The following is a 22,541-nucleotide window of genomic DNA, read 5'->3' as shown; positions in this document are numbered from 1 at the left end:
TTTAATTGTATCTGAGGCTGTATTTTCCAACAATCTAACTTTCTGCATTTCATACATCAAAGCGAAATTGAATTGTTCAATTGGAGTGTCAGAGTTTAGAAAAACTTGTGTCACAATAATAACTTGAAAGTTGAGTTTGCGAGGTTGTGGTAAGAAAATGGTAAGTGGTCAGAGAAGCTTTCTTTTTCATGCGTGTACCCACTTATTAAATATTTGCTTATTAGTAGGCTTTGTCGTATATAGGAGGGTTGTACACCATTATTATCAGGAAAAATGCTTCATCAACCCTAACCAAAGCTGTTAAACTTTCTTCGAGTTTTGATGGTAGCTCTTTGATAAAATTACTTATTCTCAACTGTATCATCACCCTTCTTCTTGCTCTTAGTTTACTAAAAGTATCCTTGTATATTTTGTTTTATTGTTGTGTTTGTAGTCATATTCATGTAACCAGGTTTTGCTTAGGCAAATAATATTATGTGGTGACTCAAGGATATTTCAAGTGCTTTCATCTCATCGATGTATTTGCCTAGCAATCGTACATTCAAATGGATTGTTTTTTTAAAAAAATTTAAAAAACAAAATGAGGTTTTGACAAGGGATTGGTTTTAGTAATGGTTGCCACTGCTATATCAACAAGATTTCGAATTGATTACTTGAGTTTTGCAGCTTTATTCCTCCTTCGTATAGTCTTCTTCCACGATGCAATGAACTGCCATTGTTGAATTTAAAAAAACTCGCTTTTCTTGTCCATTATGATTCAAATCTGCCGTTTTGTTTCATTGAGTGATAAACTTCAGTCGCGGCGCCGTCAGGCCTTCAAACATTTTCATAGAGATGATTGATTGAGATTGATTCAAGTTTCTTTTTTTTCCGCAGAATTTCTTCTTTAGATATTTGCGTGCAACAGAGAACAACTATTGGTCGAGAACTTGAATTTCTCCCATTTAACTTATGAGTAATTGAGATATATGATGTTTCAACCAGCGCACTCACTTCTTTAGCTACTTCTAAGACATTTTCAAGGCTTTGGTTGTAGCCTTCAAAATTTTTCTGCCAGATATCGCCTCTACTCTTTTCTTCCGGTATTTGAATTATCCGCAAATTTTCCCGTCTATTATGTCCTTCCAGCAGTTCGGTTTTTGACACACTTTTTATACTTTATTTACTTTTTATAGTCTCTTCGAAAACAGTTTCTTTAATATCGTTTAGCCCTTCATTGATTAAAGATTTTGAAATAACAGTTAGTGATGTTTCCAATTTGTCAACATCTTTTGGGATATGCTTCCTTATTTTTTTTCTCAATGGTGGGTTCCATAGTCTCATTTATGCTGTTGTTTGTATCAGATACTGCTTGCAAATCTTCTCTAGAACAGACACACGCTCGTTAGGGACCGGCGTCGGGTCTTGAAAGCCAAGCTACGGGATAGCACTTTTTGGTTTTTTGGCCACTTTTAGAATTCCAATGATCATGCCGGTTTTTTCCATTTCACGTCTCTGAAAAATTTTTTTTTTTCGAAAGTTCCGCTATCAGAACATGTTTGTAATGAGATTTCGATAGACACACCTAATATGCTAAATATCTTAGCAATTGGTCTAGAAGGTTAACAAGAAATACAAAAAGTCAAATCAAGTCCGAATTGAATGTTAACCAAAGCTCTGCTCTATCAAGCCACAGAATGTTTTTTTTTCGAAATCAGTGCGTTCGAGCAGACATGCTTGGAAATTTGAAAAGCTATGTTTGTGTTGTAGCGCAAATAGTGCAAAGCTCCGCTTCGTCTCTGTGGTTATGTTGGTTTGCTTCTTAATATTTTGTTTGCTTCTTAACTTCACTTCTTTTATATTTTGTTTAATCGACTTAAAGTTGTTATGTCCATAATTCAATTCATTTTAGTGGCTTCATACTACGATGTTCGTTTTCACCTTTTCGATTAGCAGGCATTGTCAAACCGGAGTATAGACGTTTTCGGGTTAACAATTTCTTTTATAGAATATCATGGATCACTTGGTACCTTGGTTTACAATGAATTCAAATTTCTCCTACAATTTTATGATTGATTTGAATTTCTGCTTTTACCATTTTTTTACAATGGCTCAAAAAGCTCCTTAATGCAAAAATTGTCTTCAATCACCATTAAGGGTAATTAAGGAACGATATTAGATCAGAAATACGGAATCTGAGATCAAGTAAATTTGCAGAATTTTCAACAATTAATTTTCGTAGTTAGGGTGTTTCTAGGTTACATGACGAGATTGGTCTGCGTAACCACTGCGTGGCCCCTGCTTGTGTTTAAAAATGAATCATTTTCAATAGAGAATAATTTTTCCCTTTTTAGTAAAACAGGGCAGTTTCTTTTTACAAATGATCCATGACTCTCTGTGAAAACAAGCGGTGAATAATGTGCTTCGAAGGCGCGGTAAAATTACCAAGCGAGGCCTAACTGTGAACTTGATAGTCGCACAATTTTGTGTGTCTTAAACTTTATTTCGAATCTTAAGTTTCATAATTTGTCAGTATTTTAATAACCAAAATTAATTGAGACCAGTTTTAGGACAGTCGGAAGATTTAGGGCGTTGCCCTGATGCAAGCAGTCTTGTTATGTTAGCTTCTAAATCTTATGGCAGTCCGGGTTTCAGCGCACAAGATCTAAAAACAAATAGCCTACGCTTAAATATTAAAACTTCATGACTACAGCTTTCAACAAGTTTTTGGAATTGAATTAACCCCTTTATGGTGTTCTGGACTCAGTGCCCTTCTAGAGAACATCACACGAATAAACAATCACAAAGATTTTTTTGTAAAGAAAATGGTTAGTTCCTGGCAATTTGGCTTAACTTGACAGCAAAATTGATTTTGCAAGCAACTAAGAAACACATGATTATATGAATCAACATTCTTACCTTGTCTTGCTCGAACACATTTGTTCCCGTTTTTTATTGTTAAAGTCGGTTGAAATAGCTCTAATTTGTGCCAAGTTGGCCGGAACCCAGAACTTCTGGCTCGAGTTGGTCGGTAATTCTAGCTCTTTTTTGTTTATTTGCTCGGTCGAAGCTTAAATTGAGCTCCTTGATGCCGGAATAAACCTGTGTGTGTTTGCGTGTGTGTGTATGTGTATATATTTATATATACATTTACCCTTTTTGTAAATCCATTTGTCCTTAAATGGCCCTATCTTCCCCTCAAGAAAACGACTGTACTTCACTATGTCTGAAATAGTTTTTGGCAGATGCGGGATGTGTTTTAAAAAAACACTTCATGCTTTTTCAGCAGCAGATATAATATAAAAATTACACTAGGGACTGAACATCCTACATGGACCTTTATCTTGAGTGTGACTGCAATGGACTAGCTTTACCAGCATTCCGCCAGATTTTTCATGGGTTTTATGTTATTTTCGCCCTTGTGTGCATGAAAACCCTTATTTTTATTGCCCTTGTGTGAATGAAAACCCGCTGTGCACATTTGCCTGTTCTTGTCAAAATAGTTTACACAACCTTCTGCGGTTGGGATGTTGATTTCGGTCCATCCTTTTCTTGTAGCATATTTACAAAAAATGAATTTTGGTGCCTGTTGTCCCAAAACTAATCATGCGTAAATGCTGTGTCTTTTGAACATCTTAGCAAAGATTTACAGAATGATCTTTGTTGAAATTTGGAGCTGCAAGGAATCATATTCCAACTTTCCCAGCCGTCTTTTTTGCCCAATAAACTTTCTTCAATAATTTCTGGCGTTTTCTTAGTTTTTACAAATTCAAAGGCTGATCTGCAATCTTGGCTCTTTTATCGTTTCCCACACTAGATACAAATATCAATAAACATCAAGAAGAAGAAAAAGAAGAAGAATTTTTTCTCATTGTTAACTGCAGATATTTACATTGAAAAAATTTAACATGAAGCAGCATAATCAGTGAGGCGACAGTTAACGAACCCATTTGAAATACAAAACACTGCCCGTTCTATCAAGTCAAATACAAAGTTTTTAATAATTATTGAAAATGAAAAAAAACGGACATTACTAATTAAAAACAGAAGAAAACATAAAGAAATTTTCTTTAAGTTTGAAGAAACATAATGCAGCAGATTAATTGCCTTGTCCAGGCAATTTCAAAACGGTCAGTAGACAAAATTTCAAAAACGGTGAGGACAAAAATTTCAAAAAATGTGGTTTTCGGAACGCCGAAAACTCTTTGAAAACCATCTACATTTTTTCGAACAATTTAAAGCAAGCAAGCACTTCAAATCTGTCATTTGCCCACGTTTTCTTGAATTTAGGTAAAATAACTAAAGATAAGCTTTTCATGGCTTCATAAATAAATAAAACACGAGTGGGCGTTGAATATCTTTATTAGAACTTTGATTGAAAACTAGCAGAATTAAGAAGTCTTGTCTCACTAAATTCAACACAGCAAACGCCCTAAACTGGATCCCTGTGGACCCACTGGTTCCAGATCTTGCCACATTGATAGCGTTTCACCGTTTTCGACAACTCGCTTGCTGTCCTTCAAAAAACTTGAAAGCCAAAGCAAAACGGAGTCTCGTAATCCAGTGTCAAACGCTTTTTCTTAAACAATGAAAAACTGTTCTTATGGTTGTGTTTTTGGAGTCAATGTGACCTTCTTCTGTTATTTCAGCAATAGCATCAAAAATACTGGTTTGTACAAAAACCAAATTGTTTGATATATATAGGTGAGTTTCTTTCAAGATAGTTACATACTCGGTTGTAAATTGCCTGTCCAATTACGCTACTCCAAGTTACAAAAAGTTATATTGGTCATTAGTTGCTGACAAAATATTTCGAGCCTGCTTGAAATAAAGGATGCTCTTCAACTTGAGCCAGAGCGGCTGAAAAACATCCCGACTCAAAGGCTAGTTCAATGAGTTTTTTCACTAAAAAATGAACTAAGTTTGGCTTTTAGATTATTTACTCCATCTATTCCACAAGATACTTTGTTTTGTTGCGCACAAATATTACTTCAACTTCAGACTCCGTATTTGTATTTGAACTCATGCAAAGAAAGAGGCTCATAAAATTGATCAAATGACTGCCATTAAGGGAAAAATAGTCATTAAACTCAATGATAACAATTTCGCCACTCCTTCCGTTTACCGAAACTATTGTTTTACGAGATGTATTTGCTGTACCTTTAAATAATTCAGTAATTTGTCTACTTTTCTTGAGTCAGTTTTTGAGTTTATTATAGTGAAGCGTTTCTTTCCTTTTTCAATTTCAAATTCTTTACTCCTGGTCGATTCAAAAAATTTTTTTGTCGCTTCTTTATGAATTTTGTTACGCTTGGATGTTGAGTTTTTCAATTGATTGCACCACCAGGGCAAACACCGTTTAGTTTCTTGATTTTTAATAATCTCAACTGCAAATGTTTATTCAAGCTATAATTGTATCTCGATTAAACGTCTTCAAACAAGTCATTAACTACGGCTGTACTTTCCAACGATCTAACGTTCGGCATTTCATACATCAAAGCGAAATTAAATTGTTCAATTTGAGTGTCAGAATTTAGAAAACTTGTGTCACAATAATAACTTGAAAATTGCGTTTGCGAGGTTGTGGTAAAAAAATGGTAGGTGGTCAGAGAAACTTTCATTTTTTTAAGCGTGTAACCACTTATTAAATATTTGCTTATTAGTAGGCTTTATCGTATATAGGAGGGTTGTACACCATTATTATCAGGAAGAATGCTTCATCAATCCTAATCAAAGCTGTTAAACTTTCTTCAAGTTTTGATGGTAGCTCTTTGATAAAATTAATTACTTTCAATTGAATCATCACCCTTCTTCTTGCTCTTAGTTTACTTAAAGTATCCTTGTAGTTTTTTGTTTTATTGCTGTGTTTGTAGTCATATTCTTGTAACCATGTTTCGCTTAGGCAAATAGTTTTATGTGGTGACTCAAGGATATTTCAAGTGCTTTCATCTCATCAAGGTATTTGCGTAGCAATGGTACATTCATATGGATTGTTTTTTTTTAATTTTTAAAAACAAAATGAGGTTTTGACAAGGGATTGGTTTTGGTAATGGTTGCCATTGCTATATTAAGGAGATTTTGAATTGATTACTTGAGTTTTGCAGCTTTATTCCTCCTTCGTATAGTCTTCTTCCACGATGCATTGAACTGCCATTGTTGAATTAAGAAAAACTCGCTTCTCTTGTCCATTATGATTGAAATCTGCCGTTTTGTTTCATTGAGTGATAAACTTCAGTCGCGGCGCCGTCAGGTCTTCAAACTTTTCCATAGAGCTGATTGATTGAGATTGATTCAAGTTTCTTTTTTTTTGCGCAGAAGTTCTTCTTTAGATACTTGCGTACAAAAGCGAACAACCATTGGCCGAGAACTTGAATTTTTCCTATGTAACTTATGAGCAATTGAGATATATGATGTTTCAACCAGCGCACCCACTTCTTTAGCTACTTCTAAGACATTTTCAAGGCTTTGTTTAAAGTCTTCAAAGTTTCTCTGCCAGTTATCGCTTCTACTCTTTTCTTCCGGTATTTGAATTATCCGCAAATTTTCCCGTCTATTATGTCCTTCCAGAAGTTTGGCTTTTGACACACTTTTTATATCACATTTACTCGTGTCCATCTCTATTGTTTTTATAGTCTCTTCGAAAAAAGACTCTTTAAAATCGTTTAGCCCTTGATTGGTTAAAGATTTTTAAAAAATTGATAGTGATGTTTCCAATTTGTCAACATCTTTTGGGATATGCTTCCTTATTTTTTTTCAATGGTGGGTTCCATAGTCTCATTTATGCTGTTGTTTGTATCAGATACTGCTTGCAAATCTTTTCTAGAACAGACACACGCTCGTTAGGGACCGGCGTCTGGTCTTGAAAGCCAAGCTACGGGATAGCGTTATTCGTTTCTTGGCCACTTTTAGAATTCCAATGATCATGCCGGTTTTTTCCATTTCACGTGTCTGAAAATTTTATTAAGTTTTTTTTTTTCAAAAGTTCCGCTATCAGAACATGTTTGTAATTAGATTTCGATAGACACACCTAATATGCTAAACAGCAATTGGTCTAGAGGGTTAACAAGAAATACAAAAAGTCTAATCAAGTTCGAATTGAATGTTAACAAAAGTTCTGCTCTATCAAGCCACACAATGTTTTTATTCGAAATCAGTGCGTTCGAGCAGACATGCTTGGAAATTTGAAAAGCTATGTTTGTGTTGTATCGCAAATAATGCAAAGCTCCGCTTCGTCTCTTTGGTTATGTTGGTTTGCTTTTTAATATTTTGGTTTCACTCTAACTTCATTTCTTTTAAATTTTGTTTAATCGGCTTAAAGTTGTTATGTCCATAATTCAATTCATTTTAGTGGCTTCATACTGCGGTGTTCGAAAACCTTTTTGCGAAATTAGGTTTTCATGAAAACAGTTTTTCCTGCTAAACTTTTGTCCGCGCAAGAAATTTCTGCTCTGTTACCGTCGTACATTTGTTTCTTGGGTAATTTAACACTCAATTCTTTTGATCGGTACGTGTTTTTCCGAAGTGGTTCTTCTAGACAAAAATTTTAGTGAAAACATTTTTTTTTCCAAATTTGAAGAAAATACGACAAATGGCGTTTGTCTCATTTTTGCCGGTAGTTTATTTTGTAATGCTATGTTGTGTTGTGGCGCAATTTGTGCGTAGCCTCGCATCGCCCCCTTGTTAGAGATTTCTTTTAATGTTCGTGTTAACAAAGTGCCGATTCGCCTCGGTATTTATGAATAATCTTGTCGTCAGTTTTCTAAAATCATTTGTTGTTAGTTTTCTAAAATCATAACGAGCCTTTTCTTAACCTATGGAGACACTTTGAAACAAACTACAACGAACTTATCTCCAGTACTTAGAGAATTTGAACAGCAAAACTCATCTTGTTTGAGAGAGTAAGCCTTGGCCCGAATTCAAAACACATACATACATACATCATAGAATGCGCAGATCTGAGGTTGATAGTTTTATATCTAGCACCAGACTTAGTTATCTCAACATTAGATATAACTGCTAAGTTTATGCTCTTAAGCCTACTGAGTTTTCCAGATGTATGGTCGTTAGTTGATAACAACTAGCATGTCTTGTTTTTGCCGGGGGTTCACAAAAAGCATCCGATCTTTATGGACTATTGAGCCAAACTTATTTAATCTGTAGACAAATTGGAACCTGATCTAAACTATATTTATCATTGGATAAATTAGATATTTTACCACTGTAAAGTATTTAATATTCAACCAATCATGATCCATCTAACTAACAACCCACTTATTTGTAAGTGCTGAAATTACTTGTAATTTCAGCACCAGAGAGATTTGAATTTAACTTAGAAATTAGTTGCCTCTCCAAGAGAACTTCAGCAGCCGCAATAAACCAGTATACCCTAGATCTATTGAGCCTAGCAGAAACTAGTTAAACAACCTGAGACTAGATAGTATAAGAGTAAGATTAGGATCGGTATTAGACTAAGAAGTTGCACGAATCTATCCGGCCGAAAATAAGATAGCGTGACGAGCACACGGTGTACCCTATCCGAAATTACTCTATGAGTTAACCACATAGCACATAACTCATCTGGTGCGACCATAAGTCTCGAACAAGACCTTAATAGCTTAGAATTAACCAAAATTAGATTAGAATTTAGACAAAACATTTTCAAAATGTTATACGACGATAATTTAATCGAAATGTCTCTACGACTCAATAGATCAGAGCCAATATTCCGAATGATAACAGAACTACCCGGAATCGTAAGAAGACCTCGAACCAGAGACGACATATGACAAAGTAGAAACTTACCATATAGTTATATGATAGTACGGCAAAAGCCAACACAAACTTTTATATTTAGAATTTTATTAGCAATGAATTTAGATTTTCATTTGCAAACATAAAATCTTGAGGTCAATCTTCATGATTATTTCAGGCGCTAAACAAAATTACTAATTTACAATAACAATTGATAAAAAGATCTCAGATCGTTTTCTTAAATTCTGCAGTATTATATAAAAACATTTTTGGAAAATATTTATTGAAAATAAAAACAAAAATTAGTAGAATGACAATAAATTGTTAGTAATTGTGAAACGTCGAAAGACAGTTTTAAAACAAGAATCAATTCTCCTTGTTATGTTATCATATAGATAATATAGATAGATTAGTATTTAAATAATGTCATGACAATAGAAGTAAATACAACTTAAATCTTTCATAAGTTGAACAGAGAATGAATAGAGCGCATGCTGTTAAGGTTCAAGTGGATTGGCAGGTCGGTAACGACCTTGACCGATAATGGAGTTTAGCACGAATAGCTAGCACACTGATGACGTCATGTTTAAGACTAAACAACGACGCACCACATTTCCCCCTCTCGGGAAAAGAATTCAAACCGTGTTTGAATTTCTTTACTCTTAAGTACAAAATTAATAAATGCGCTTTTACATATTAAACCGTGAAGAACAGCAGGTAGACAAAGAGATTTATGGAAAATGACTATCATAGATAAAGGTTTGATATGAATTTAAAGATTATGGCGAGAACAAGATACAAAAATCTGTATAATTTCTGGACCAAATGCTGAATTGATAAATGCGAAAGTTTTAATTAGACAAGATACGATAGTTTGTATGATTTCTGGACCAAATGCTGAATTCGATAAATGCAAAAGTTTCATTTATCTGACCAACATGAAGTTTTACAAATAGAAATTTGGTATAAAGTTTAAAGTTTTTAGCAAATACAGGGTACAATAGTTTGTTTAAGTTCTGGACCAAATGCCGAATTCGATAAATACAAAAGTTTTATCTATCTGACCGACGCGAAGGATAGTCGGAAGTACTCGTTTTGGGGAAACGAATAAATTTCCTATGTTTTGGGGAATCCTCGGGTATATCAGCCCGAGACTGGCTTACTTGATTAGGACGATCAGAACCGGACACGGCAAAACGGACTTTCTTATCCGGAGAGGCAGGAGTTGACGGAGGCGTAGTTGTTGACTGAGACTGAATGACATTAACTGAGTGTCTAATAGGGCTACCGTAGAATGTAGTTTGCTTTTTCCGTCGAGAAGAAGATCGTGACGAATTTGACGAAGAAGACATATTCCCATCCTGTTCCGAAAGTATGCCGTGACTATCTTGGGTGTTAGAGCCCGATGCTACTAATTTTGATGAAGTTCCTACTTGTGACTCCGAGATTGACGATTCTTCGTCTGAAGAGATGGGAATAAGATCTGAGCCTACTGGGGTCATTATTGGAATTGGCGCCTTTGACTTGATGCTAATAGGAATTTCCGCTCCTGAATTGCCAGACTTAGATGAAGAGACAATAACTGTAGATTTCGTTTGACGTTAATACACCTTGGTTTGACGCTAATAGGAGCCTCTGTTCCTGGATTACCCGACGTAGAGGAAGAAACTGTCAAGTCTACCACCGGAGTAGAATGCTGTGGATACGGGATGTTCTGTATACCCGGAGCCTCCGAAGTTGCATCTTCCCTTAATTTCGACGCCACCATTTGACTGCGGGGTGGAGTATGTGAAACTGGCATAGAGGGGAATTTCGAATGAGCAGGCACGTACACTGTTTTCGCTGAAATACGTTGCCTGGAACCCGATTGTTTGAGAGGCCTATTGTCTTCCGATGATGATGTTGAAGATGGCACGTTTGGGCGTTTCTTCCCTTTCTTCACAGGAGTTAGTTGTTTTCCTGAAAAATTTAGAGGGGTTGATTTAAGACGCACTGCCAAGTGATTCCTTCTAATAACTTTCCCTTTATCAGAAATATATGTGGAATCAGTGATCCGCACGATTTTGCCCTTATAAGGTTTGAAAAGTTCTCTGCCAGACTTCCTATTTAGAAATTTCCGAAAAATTTCAACCTTAATTGGTTCGTTCAAATTTAAATAGTCCAAATTACGTTTTGGCAACGAAGGGCGAATTTGTTCCGTTGGCATTTGGTTCCGGAATCTGAGGGTACCAGCGGACAAGTTCGAACGAAGAGTGGCTGCGAGGATTTGATTTCTCTCCGTCAGGGTCTTCAGGGCTTTGACTCCTGATGTGTCAGAGACTTTTTCAATGACAACCACTGGTTTGCGGATTGTGCCAAGCTCTCCAGTGCACGGTAGTGGGGTGTATCCGCTACTGAGTCTGTGGTTCCACCAAAATGTGGAGACACCGTCGGGCTTGATTGCCCTTTCTGGACGACTTTGATTCTGGGACGACTATCGCACTGCTCCCGTCGCTGCTCTGGTGTGAGCAAGTCCCGTTCCAAACGTTGGTTGTCTAAATGAATTCCCGAAGTTAAACGATCAGCCGCTATAGATAGCTCCGTATTCGGAGGACGACCAAAATGAAGTTCAAACGGGGAGACCCCGGTAACTGAATTTTTTGTAACCCGGATATCTTCAATAATATTCTTAAGGGTATCCTGAACATTAGAGAAATCCGAACTTAACCGAGAGGCGCCCAAACGACGCTTAATTGTTTGTATCGACCGTTCGACTAAACCACAGCCACGATGGTCCCCCACCGGACAAAAATATTGTACAATATTTTTCTCTAGACAAAAATTTTGCACTAATTTGTTTTTAAAACCGGAGTACTGGTCTGTTTTAATGGATCGGGGAATACTGTGCTGTTGAATATATGACTTGAGAAACTTAATGATCTTCCGTCCTCCCGTGGAACGCGTAATCATAGCCGACGGATATTTTGAATAACGTTCGATTGCGACCAAGATATAAATACTATTACCAAATGAGTCAAGTAGAGGGCCTGCGTAATCAAGTTGCAGCTCTTCATTAGGACCCGATAAAAGAGGATAAGGCTTGGATGAATTAAATGATACGTTCGCTTTCAAATTCTTACCAAACTTTGTGCACTGAGGACAATCTTTGCACAGTTGGATAATGTCCCGATGCATTCGGGGCCACCAGATGTATTGTGCTGCGTCAACCATTGCTAACTGACCCGCATGCGATCTATGGAGTCGAGATAACAAAGGTTTGCGTAGACACATGGGAATAGCGATCCTATTATCCACCACAACACAGCCATCAACTACCGCTGCACAATGCCAAAATGATTTAATATAGGAATCGATGCGGCAAAATCCTTCGTAATCCCGGTTGATAATTGCTCGTTTCATGAGGCTTAAACTGGCATCTTCATCCGTGAGCTCCGATAATACATCTGAGTCCAGAATTCCCACCAGTCCGGTTAACGATTTCTGGTCCGCAGCGACCACTGGTGACTTTAAGATATCGAGACTGTTGACTGACTGAGATTGTTGTTTTGGTATCCTGCCCCGTTTGGACCTGAAATTCGCTAGAATACGGGCGTATTGACTCCTCAGTTCTACTCCTCGTTGAACTGTTGAAGATCTTCTGGGTCGAATAGCCCCCGCGCGAAACCGCGGCCTGGCTCTATCTGAGGAGAACAAATGTTGAGTGACCGGCAGATACTGATTTAACAACTGCTCGAAACTGTCGTTTGTGTTGTTGGTACTTGTGTTGGGATTCATTGCAGTCTGAAAGTGAAAAACACTCAAACTAATTGCACTCCAACCAATCCCATATGATGAAATCAAGAAAAAAAAATTGATTATTAATGCTAACAGATGACAACCGCTCACGGCCAAAGTAATAATCCACAATGAAATTAGAAATGGCAGATAAATTGTGATCCATGCTGAGAAAGTGGCAAAATTCGGCATGTTAATACTCGACGCTGATTGGCTAGAATACGAGCCAACACGTTGGACGCCCTCTAGCGGAGAAGAAATCGATAGATTAGAGGAGTTATTTTGACTAATGGCTAACATTTTGTCGCCCTCTAGCGGATAGAAACTTTCCGATGTAGGTTGAATGTCTTGAAATAAGACGCCCTCTACCGATATATTTCCAAACTTGTTCGATGCAACAAGTGAACTATTGATATCGGGACAATTGATCCGAGATTGACAATTTCCCAATAACTCAACTAGGTTAATTTGATCAGGTACGACATAATCCTGACTTATTTCCGCGGTATTGGATAACTCCTCAGTTGAAGTATGATGCTTGGCCCAACAGTCCAAGATTTCACATGCATCAAAGAATCGACTAATGCATTTGACGACATATTGTTCGTCAAAACTACTTGGTCGTGGAGCTTCAAATGTTGGGAAACGAGATAAGTAATCCACGATTCCTAGCTTACAGCCGGAGATATGGAAAATATCGAAATCAAAAGGTAATAACCTATCAGCCCATCTAGTTAAACGTGACTGATAAGTTTTGTTTCCGCGGTTCGTCTTTAATGCAGATATGATTGCTTTGTGATCAGTTAGAATCACGAAATGGTTCCCTAACAAGTACGTTCGGAAATGCTCACACGACCATACAATTGCTAGTAGTTCTAATTCATTGGTACTATATTTCTTCTCCTGATCGTTTAGAAAACGTGATGCAAAAGCAATTGGCACCCAAACATCCTCTTCTATCTCCTGTTCTAATGCTGCACCCAGACCACTATGACTAGCGTCACATTTCACCCGCGAGTTCCGACTTTGGTCATAGTGATACATTTTTGTTATGTTCGCGATCAACTGCAAGATGTTGCGAAACGCCATTTGCTGACATTCCCCCCACTCAAATTTGCTTTTATTACCTGCCGTCAGTGACGGGCGTAATTGGTCGGAATGGACCTGAAGATTCGGCAAAAACCGTTGTAGGTGGTTGAGTATGCCCATGAATGAACGGAGTTGTTTGAGTGTCCTTGGTGGTTCCAGAGCAAGTACTGCCTCTATCTTAGAACGTTTCGGTCTGTATCCTTCTGAATCAATATCGTATCCTAACCAAAATAATTGATTTAAGGAAAACTCGCATTTCAAAAATTTCAGAGCAAAACCTTCTTTATCCAGACGACTTATCACCTTGTCTACAAGAATATTATGATCCTCGACTGAGCCCTTTTTTATTAGCCCCCGGCCTGCTCAGTGCAGGACCAACCGTGGGGGAGGGGGAGATTTCAGCCATTTTGCCGCAGCCGGTCCCACCTTGAGGAGGCGGATGACACTGGGACCCCTCCAGCCGTGACCGAAGCGTGATTCGAACGCATGACCCTCGTCTGAGCCCTTCGAAACAATCAGAATATCATCAAGGAAACAAAATACTCCTGACAAACCCTGGAGATTATTGTCCATCGCTTTTTGGAATTCCTTTGGCATGTCCGTAAGACCATAAAACCCCGTCTTGAACCGATACGTACCAGTTTGTTCTCCGTAGACGATATTAAAATTGCAATGTCGGCTAATTTCCTCACTGAGCGGAATCTGGCTGAAGGCATATTTTAAATCTAAGGACGTAAACCAAACATCTCCTGAAATATCCGACGTGATTATCTGGGCGGCTGAGTCCAATAGTTCTAACAAATTTGGCATTTGGTAATGATTCTTATGAATTTGTTCATTCATAGGTTTAGCATCCATAGCTAATTTCACAGAACCATCTTTCTTCGCCGTAATTACGATCGGAGAGATGAAATACTCACTGGTACATTTATTCAATTTAACCACGTGCCCTTCATGAATGAGTTTTTGAATTTCCTGACCAACTTTATCTTGAATATGCACCGGCACTCTCCTTCTCTTTTCTTGAATGGGGACGAGTGGAGACTTGAACGTAGAGAATACTTTGTGGTTTTTGGCTTTGCCAATTCTATTGAACACCCGATGGAACTTCTGGTGAAAGTGAGATTTCCATGAATCCGATGTTAAATTGGGGTTTGATTGGGAGACTTCTCCCACCAAAGGACGATCTGGTCTGACTTGCGTTGTTCTTACTCCCAATTGGGGTTGCAAATCCAAACCCAGTAAACAACGTGTTCGATTTTCTGATATAAGGAATTTTGCAGACTTGATATGCCATCCCAAAGATGATACATCTACAATCAACGTACCCATCAATTCAATTTTCTTCCGATTATAGTCAACGTAAACTGTATCAATTGGACTTTCTTGAACCGAGAAGAACTTGGCTGAAGGAACCGTTTTTATAATATAGTCTGCTGTCTTCTTATTCACGAAGGAGGCTGGACTCCCAGTATCCACTGTTGCCTTGAAAAACGTCTTACCACAACGTAGTGTAATCTGGATGGAACGTAACTTGCCCGTGGCTGCATTGACCACCTCCAACTTTTTCACTGATTTAATTGGCAGACTTGGTTTCACAGCTGCTACAGATAAAACAGTGAATTCCGACTCACTATCGGACGTGATGAAATTACATGTTTCTTCCACTGTCTCATATGACTCAGCTTCCACGTTCGCTACATTCTTAGAATTACAGCATTTGGCAAAGTGACCCTTTTTGTTACAATTCCTGCAAGTAACATTTCTGGCTGGACAACTCTGCTTGTGGTTTGGTGAGAATCTGTTACCACAGAAATAACATGACTTCGATTTCTCGTTGATCTCCTTCTTCTTACCATTCTGGGCCCGAATAATTCTGTCTGAAAGTTTCTTACCCTGGACAGAGAAGGTGGGTTCCTGTTTTATCCGGGAATTCGGACCCATAGTAGCACCTGCCTGGGAATAATTGCCCGACGACGACGAACTCCCGAGTTGCCTTTGCAAGTCGGTGGCCGTCTGTGCTCCCTTTTCTTGCAGTAAAGATGATTTCAGAGAATCCTCCGGAGTGGCACCTGGATGAATGCATAATTCTCTCTGAATATCCTTATATCTCATTTTGGCAATGAAGATATCTCTGACGACTTCCTTTGCTTGATCAATTGTCCATCCACACAGGGCGGCTTGTCCCGTCAATCGTAAATAGAATGCTTCCAAACTTTCTTGGTCTGAATGTACCGCGTTGTAGATTTGCATACGTTCAATGATGAAATTTTTCTCCTTTTTGAATAGGAGAACACAGAATTCATGGAATTCCCGAAACGTTAATTCACTCAGATCTGCATGAGGATAACTTTGGAGGAATCTTTTCCTCCCTTCTGAGCCGAGCGAGAAAAATAAGCGAGATTTAACACGTTGTTCAACCTCGAAATAATACACTCCTGGTGCAACTCGGGGACCTTTCGCCCGGCGCTCTTCATTCATTTCTGTGACTTTCCGGACTGCTGCGTCATTACGTGCAATACGACTTGCGATTGCTGCAGCATCTTCATCCGCCCCTACAACTTCTGGTTTTGGAGCAGGATCGTCGTGTACGACACCCGGAGGTTTTAATAACTCTCGTGGATCGCATCTCTTTCTTAGAGTAATTGCCAAGTTGAATTGACCTATCCACGAGTCCCAGCTATGTGGTGGGTCCACAGTTGGTTTATGCCAAAATACGGATACGCCCAACAGGTCAGTTCGATCCTCGGAGGTCGAAACTGCTGACTGCGCCATGTGAAACGTCGAAAGACAGTTTTAAAACAAGAATCAATTCTCCTTGTTATGTTATCATATAGATAATATAGATAGATTAGTATTTAAATAATGTCATGACAATAGAAGTAAATACAACTTAAATCTTTCATAAGTTGAACAGAGAATGAATAGAGCGCATGCTGTTAAGGTTCAAGTGGATTGGCAGGTCGGTAACGACCTTGACCGATAATGGAGTTTAGCACGAATAGCTAGCACACTGATGACGTCATGTTTAAGACTAAACAACGACGCACCACAGTAATCATAAAATCATCTGTTGTCCCAGCTTCATCACCTAAACATAACAGCAATCATAAGCTCACTAATATCATTAAAAAACTAAATCTTTTTCTTAAATAAATTTAAACCATTTTAAACTTAAATTCACTTAATTTTAAAATCAGATCATCAAGGCTTATCCTTGGATCTTAATTAATTTTCTATTTCACTAAATTTAAAACTTGATCATCAAGGCTAATCCTTGGATCAAAAAGAACAATTTTTTTCTCCCCCACCCACTTAGGAATTGTTTAACGACCTCAAACGTCGATTCACTATCCAACCCTCCAAAAAAACCCAAGACTAATAGAAATTTTTCAACAAAACTAACCATTCAAATTAGGATAAACAGTGAAGAACTTCGGTTATTCATCCTTCACTTGAACCCTCCTCTTACCAGACCCAGGATAAATCTTCGACTTAGTAAGTTTAAAATAGTATCTAACGAACTACTCGCGTTCTAATTATACCCGAACCTTGTGGATCGATTTACTATTCTCCAACCCTTGAACACAATCACTACCCCTAAGTAAGATTAAGTATTTAACACCTTAGCTTATACTAGCCACGAGAAAGTAAAAAATCATTCTTCGGAATCGATATACTTTTCTCTCCAACCCTGAACAAATAGACCCAGGTTAAGCTAACCAAAAAATCGTAAGGACTAACAGTTTAAGAAAGTAGACATCATCTAACAACTTTTTGCATCCCTCATCCTAAAACTTATGTCATTCAAAAATCTAGGAAATAACCAAACAATCGTTTTACACAACTGTGAAATAGATAACAAAAAATACGATCTTGTAATCTCACCTCATACACAAACAGTTGGATATATTAGAACAAAACGGCTAACAATAAAAAGAAAAATAATAAACAAACAAAGACAAATCACACGAAAAAGATTTTCAAAAAATAGAAACGCATTTTCAGAATCAGAAGCCAGCAATTTAGATGAACTCTATAAATTAAAAGAATCAATTGATAAAATTGTCCCATTCACGATCAATTATAATTTTCCGACTCAGAAACAACTTCAAATTCATCAATAAGAGGAAAAAGAAGAATAAAAAAGCAATACAACTACAAACCAGTACACTTGTATAATTGGAATCAACCAATTAGACACATCGATAGTTATATATTAACAGTCATTAAACGAAAAAAAGAGCCACAGCCACACTCAAAGTGACGATAGTCCAGATGACGACGACATTTACCCCTTCCTCGTAGATGCACCCGATAATAGAGGGCAGCATGACTTTTGCAAGAATTTACTCCTAAATTTGTTTGAACCCGGAATCAGCCCATGCAAAACAGAATTCCCAGATGTAAAAATCAAAAGACAAATTATAGAACATTATCTGAAAGATATATGTAATTTAACACAAAAATATGGAATCTACACCATAGAATTCAGTACACCAAATCCGAATCACCGCAAATATGTAATTCAAACAGACGATCTTGACTTAGAAATTTCAAAAGTATTCTTAGAATTTATTAAAAGCGTACAATATCATAACTCACAAAGAGCAAACTCAATATTTACTAACGAAGTTTTTGGAATAATATATAGTTATATTTCAATATTAGAAAAAACAGAATTTCCAAATAACTCACCAACTGAGACATCCAAACATACAAAAGTACGACAGGAAATCACATTATTTTCAACTTTTCTACATATAATTAGAGAAAATTTCACTAAAGACGAAGTTTCACAACACACAAAACATGACTTACAAAAAATTTTGGCATGGTTTATAATAGATTATTTCACACATAATATAGACCTAATTTCACAAGCAAGAAAAAATTTCAGACGTCAAAATCCAAACAATGATACTGCCATCACAGAACAGTCAGACTACGTTTGGGACCCAGAATGGTCTCATCATGCATTTATAAACATCCCACAATCAATCTCAAGTCAAGCAATAAGTACAATATCTTATCAAAGAGATTATGTAAGAGTAGTAACATTAACCATTGATGCAACACCGTTAAACTACAATACATTTTTACCTAATACGCGAAACAACAGTTTAAATTCAACCGTCATACACAATGAAAACCTTAATGGAACTAGGAATCTTACACATCAAGATATCCAAACTCCATCACACTTTATAAATAAAGAAATCGTACAAACAACACCAACTACACAACAAAGCATTTCACCAATACGTCCAAATTTAACTAAACCAAAAAATACACACTCTTCACTAGCACACGTAACCTTACAATCAACCGTTAAACCCTCGGTTGCTCCACAATATTCACAAATGGATTATCAAACAATTAGACCTATGACAGTACCGTCAAAAACACGAAGAACGTTCACAAGAAACACTTTTGCAGAACACAATTATAATTACGCACATCGAAAACAAACTATCCCCCACGAAAAACTAATAATAATGATGTAAGATCTCGATATTGGGATAACCCAATGACAACAACCAACTCAGTAAATTTTCAAACTAATTCACATCCTCCACAGGATCGTAGTGAAAATTACCCATTTTTTCAGCAAAATAAAAATAAAAAAGCACCTCATCATACAGATTACTTATCATCTGATGATGATTATTTACAACCAGATATTTTTGCACCATGTACTCAAGAATATCGCGGAAAAGGAGTGCAAAAACCATATACATATCATAGAATTTTTCTCCACATCCGACAGATACACAAAATCAACAACCAATACAAATGCAAAACACAACTAATACACAATCTTTTCAACCAATTCAACCACAAAACCCAATGATCACACACTCGTATCAACCAACTCAAATGCAAAGTGAAATACCACTCCCATATTACCTTCAACAACACGAAATAACAAAAAATCAACTTTCAAATTTTTCACAAATACCAAATGCCGCAGAGTCACTACAAATGACAATGAATCCATACCTTATGGGTGGATCATCAATAACATTAAACAAGCCATTAATGGTATTCACAGGAACAGACCCTGAATATTCTGTAGAAGATTATTTAAATGCAGTAACAGCAAATTTAATTTTAAATATACGACCTGAACCAATTAATACACCACTACATCAAAATTGGATACATCGACGCACAGCGTTGATACAAACAACCTTAGATGGCGCAGCCCAAATAAGGTTTTCAGTATTGACAATAGAAATAAAATCAAATTGGAAAAGATTTACACAAGAATTTTCAAAAATGTTTGATTCCGAAAGAAATAAACAACACCAAAGAGTTTTATGTAATGAAATTCGCAGATTACCAAATGAAACCATCAAACAATTAGCAGTACGTATCGAAAAACTAGTTCGAAAAGCATATTCATTAAATACACATGACTATAAAAACACAAAAATGACAGAGAATTTAATGATGACCTTAACACCTCAATTAAGGAAAATAGCAATAAAAAAGAGAGCATCCCATCCTTCCTCAATCCGAGAACCCGATTTAGTATTCCGAAAACTAGTAGACGAACTAGAACAAGCGGAAATCACAATGAAACTTGAAGAAACAGAAAATCTGAAATTACAATATGTTAATCGAATCGAAACAAACACCACAAATATCAATAATATACAGGAATCAGATACAGACCTCGTTGAAAAAATCACTGAAGTACTAAATATTTATGAAAAACACCCAAACTTTAAAGGCAAACCATCTTTCAAAAAATTGTGTAATTATTGCCGACGATACGGACATAAAATTTCTGAATGTAGACAAAAACAACAAGATGACCAAAACAAGCCTCAAAAATATAAAGAACCAAACAAATCATTCTATCAATATGTGAAAAAAGATCAAAATCTACCAAACAAAAATGTATACAGCAACAACAGCTCGGGAAAACCACTTCCGAACAATACTAATTACACAAGGAATCAATCACCATATAACTCAACTTATAGAGGAAGATCACCAGAACGAAGAAATACACAGAATTCTTCACAAAATCATTATAATCGACCAAATAGTCGAAATAACTACTCCAGATCAAATTCAAATACAACACAATTTGTTTCTAAATCCAATTCCCAATCAAACACAAGAAATAAATACTATCCAAACAATCAATTGCGAAACTCATCATATAACAGAAATAGAAACTATTCAAATAATCGAAATAGAAGTTATTCGAACAACCGAAATCAGAATTACCCGAACAATCGATCAAGAAATAACTCATATAACAGATCAAACTATCACAGATCAAACAATAATTATCAAAACAGATCAGGAAATAATTCACAAAATCGACATTCAAGTAATAATAATCGATATAGAAATTATTCTCAATCACCACATAGAAATAATAACCATTATAATAATTCTAAACATCGCTACAGAAGTAGTACACCCAAACATCAAAGACATATTAATCAAGTACAATCAAATGAAGAAACAACATCAGACCCCCCAGGTATTGACGACACAGGAAATAACGAATTACAACTAAATCAAATAAACTGTGAATCATCAGACACAGAAAGTGATACAGTTAACACTATCTCCATAAATATGATAGCAGTCGAGAACGACTACGAACCTATTATATATGAACAACCTTTTTCATCACATATATATGAAAATCAATTGGAACTCCTTCACAATTATTATATTGAACCCATCCATACTACACAAATGGCACAAGAAACTAACGAAATTAACACTGTAAATAAACCCAATGAAAATGACAAACCAAAATGCTTGAATACACATCACATCTACCAAAATGTACAAAAAGAACAACCCAAAGAAAAAATTTGGACAATACCATTTCTTTTAGAAAGTCCAAGAAAAAAAGAATTTCAACCACCAGACCTTGAAATTGATTTTTTAATTGATTCAGGAGCAGAATCAAACATAATTACCATTCCCACATGGAATGAAATCAAAACATTACACCCAAAATTAACGCCTCTTGCAACCTCCAGTACACTAGCAACAGCACAAGGATCAACATTAGTAAACTATGGAAAAGTTCAGTTATTTTTTCTCCCCACAAGAACAATGGAGCAAAATAAAATTTTAAACAAGCCATTTAAACAAATATTTCTTATCACTGATATTAAACACAAAATCATTGGAATACCATTTATCTCGAAATATATACCAACAATCAACATCTTGAATAGTAAAATACTAATCAAAGATAAGTACACAAAATTAAAAAATACAGCCCTAACATTTTGTCAAAGATTAAATAAACAACCACCATTCTTTTCAAAATTTTATCCAATTTATAACCAACAACGGAAACACCTGAAACCACTATCAGGAAACATATATAACTTTTCAATAAAACAAGTTCACCAATATGATAAAAATCAAAATAAACAACAACTCTTTATGTCAGACCTTGAATTCAAACATATCCATAAGTTTTTCAAAATCACAATTTCATCCATAAAATATTTGAAAAATACGAATTCAGACATCATTTCGTTACATGTATATAATAATACACCGTATCAAGTAACATTACCCTTAGGACTTTTAGGATATTGCAAAACCAACGCTACAATATCACCAATACATGAAAAAGCATACCGCGTAAATAACATACTCCAATTATTAGATATTTGTCAATCCACAATTCTTAACGAAGTACTATCCATAAATAATATAATAAGTAATGAAAAAAGAAATACAGATTATTTCACAAAAACCCCATATTTCAAACCTACATTCAACATAAATAACTATACAGAGGATCAACAGAAATTTTTAACAATGTTTAACTTCCAACATTCACAAATAACACAAGACGAATTTGATAAGTTAGCCAAACAGCTAATAAAATATTCATCAGTCTATGCAACATCCAAATTTGATGTTGGCAAAATCAGTTCATCACTACA

At 36.3% G+C, this 22,541-nt stretch overlaps 1 protein-coding gene across 1 annotated transcript in view; it reads right to left on the bottom strand.

The window, feature by feature from the left end:
• Positions 1-16,651: 16,651 nt before the first annotated feature.
• LOC134848705 (uncharacterized) overlaps positions 16,652-22,541 on the bottom strand; it is a 52,099-nt gene continuing 46,209 nt past the window's right edge. The window contains exon 4 of the mRNA XM_063866220.1: positions 16,652-16,684. Coding sequence (XP_063722290.1) covers positions 16,652-16,684 — 33 coding nt within the window. The remainder of the gene's footprint in view (positions 16,685-22,541) is intronic.

This window comes from Symsagittifera roscoffensis, chromosome 6 (genome assembly GCF_963678635.1).
Source record: "Symsagittifera roscoffensis chromosome 6, txSymRosc1.1, whole genome shotgun sequence".
NCBI lineage: Eukaryota > Metazoa > Xenacoelomorpha > Acoela > Convolutidae > Symsagittifera > Symsagittifera roscoffensis.
This window is presented reverse-complemented; position numbering and strand designations above follow the sequence as displayed.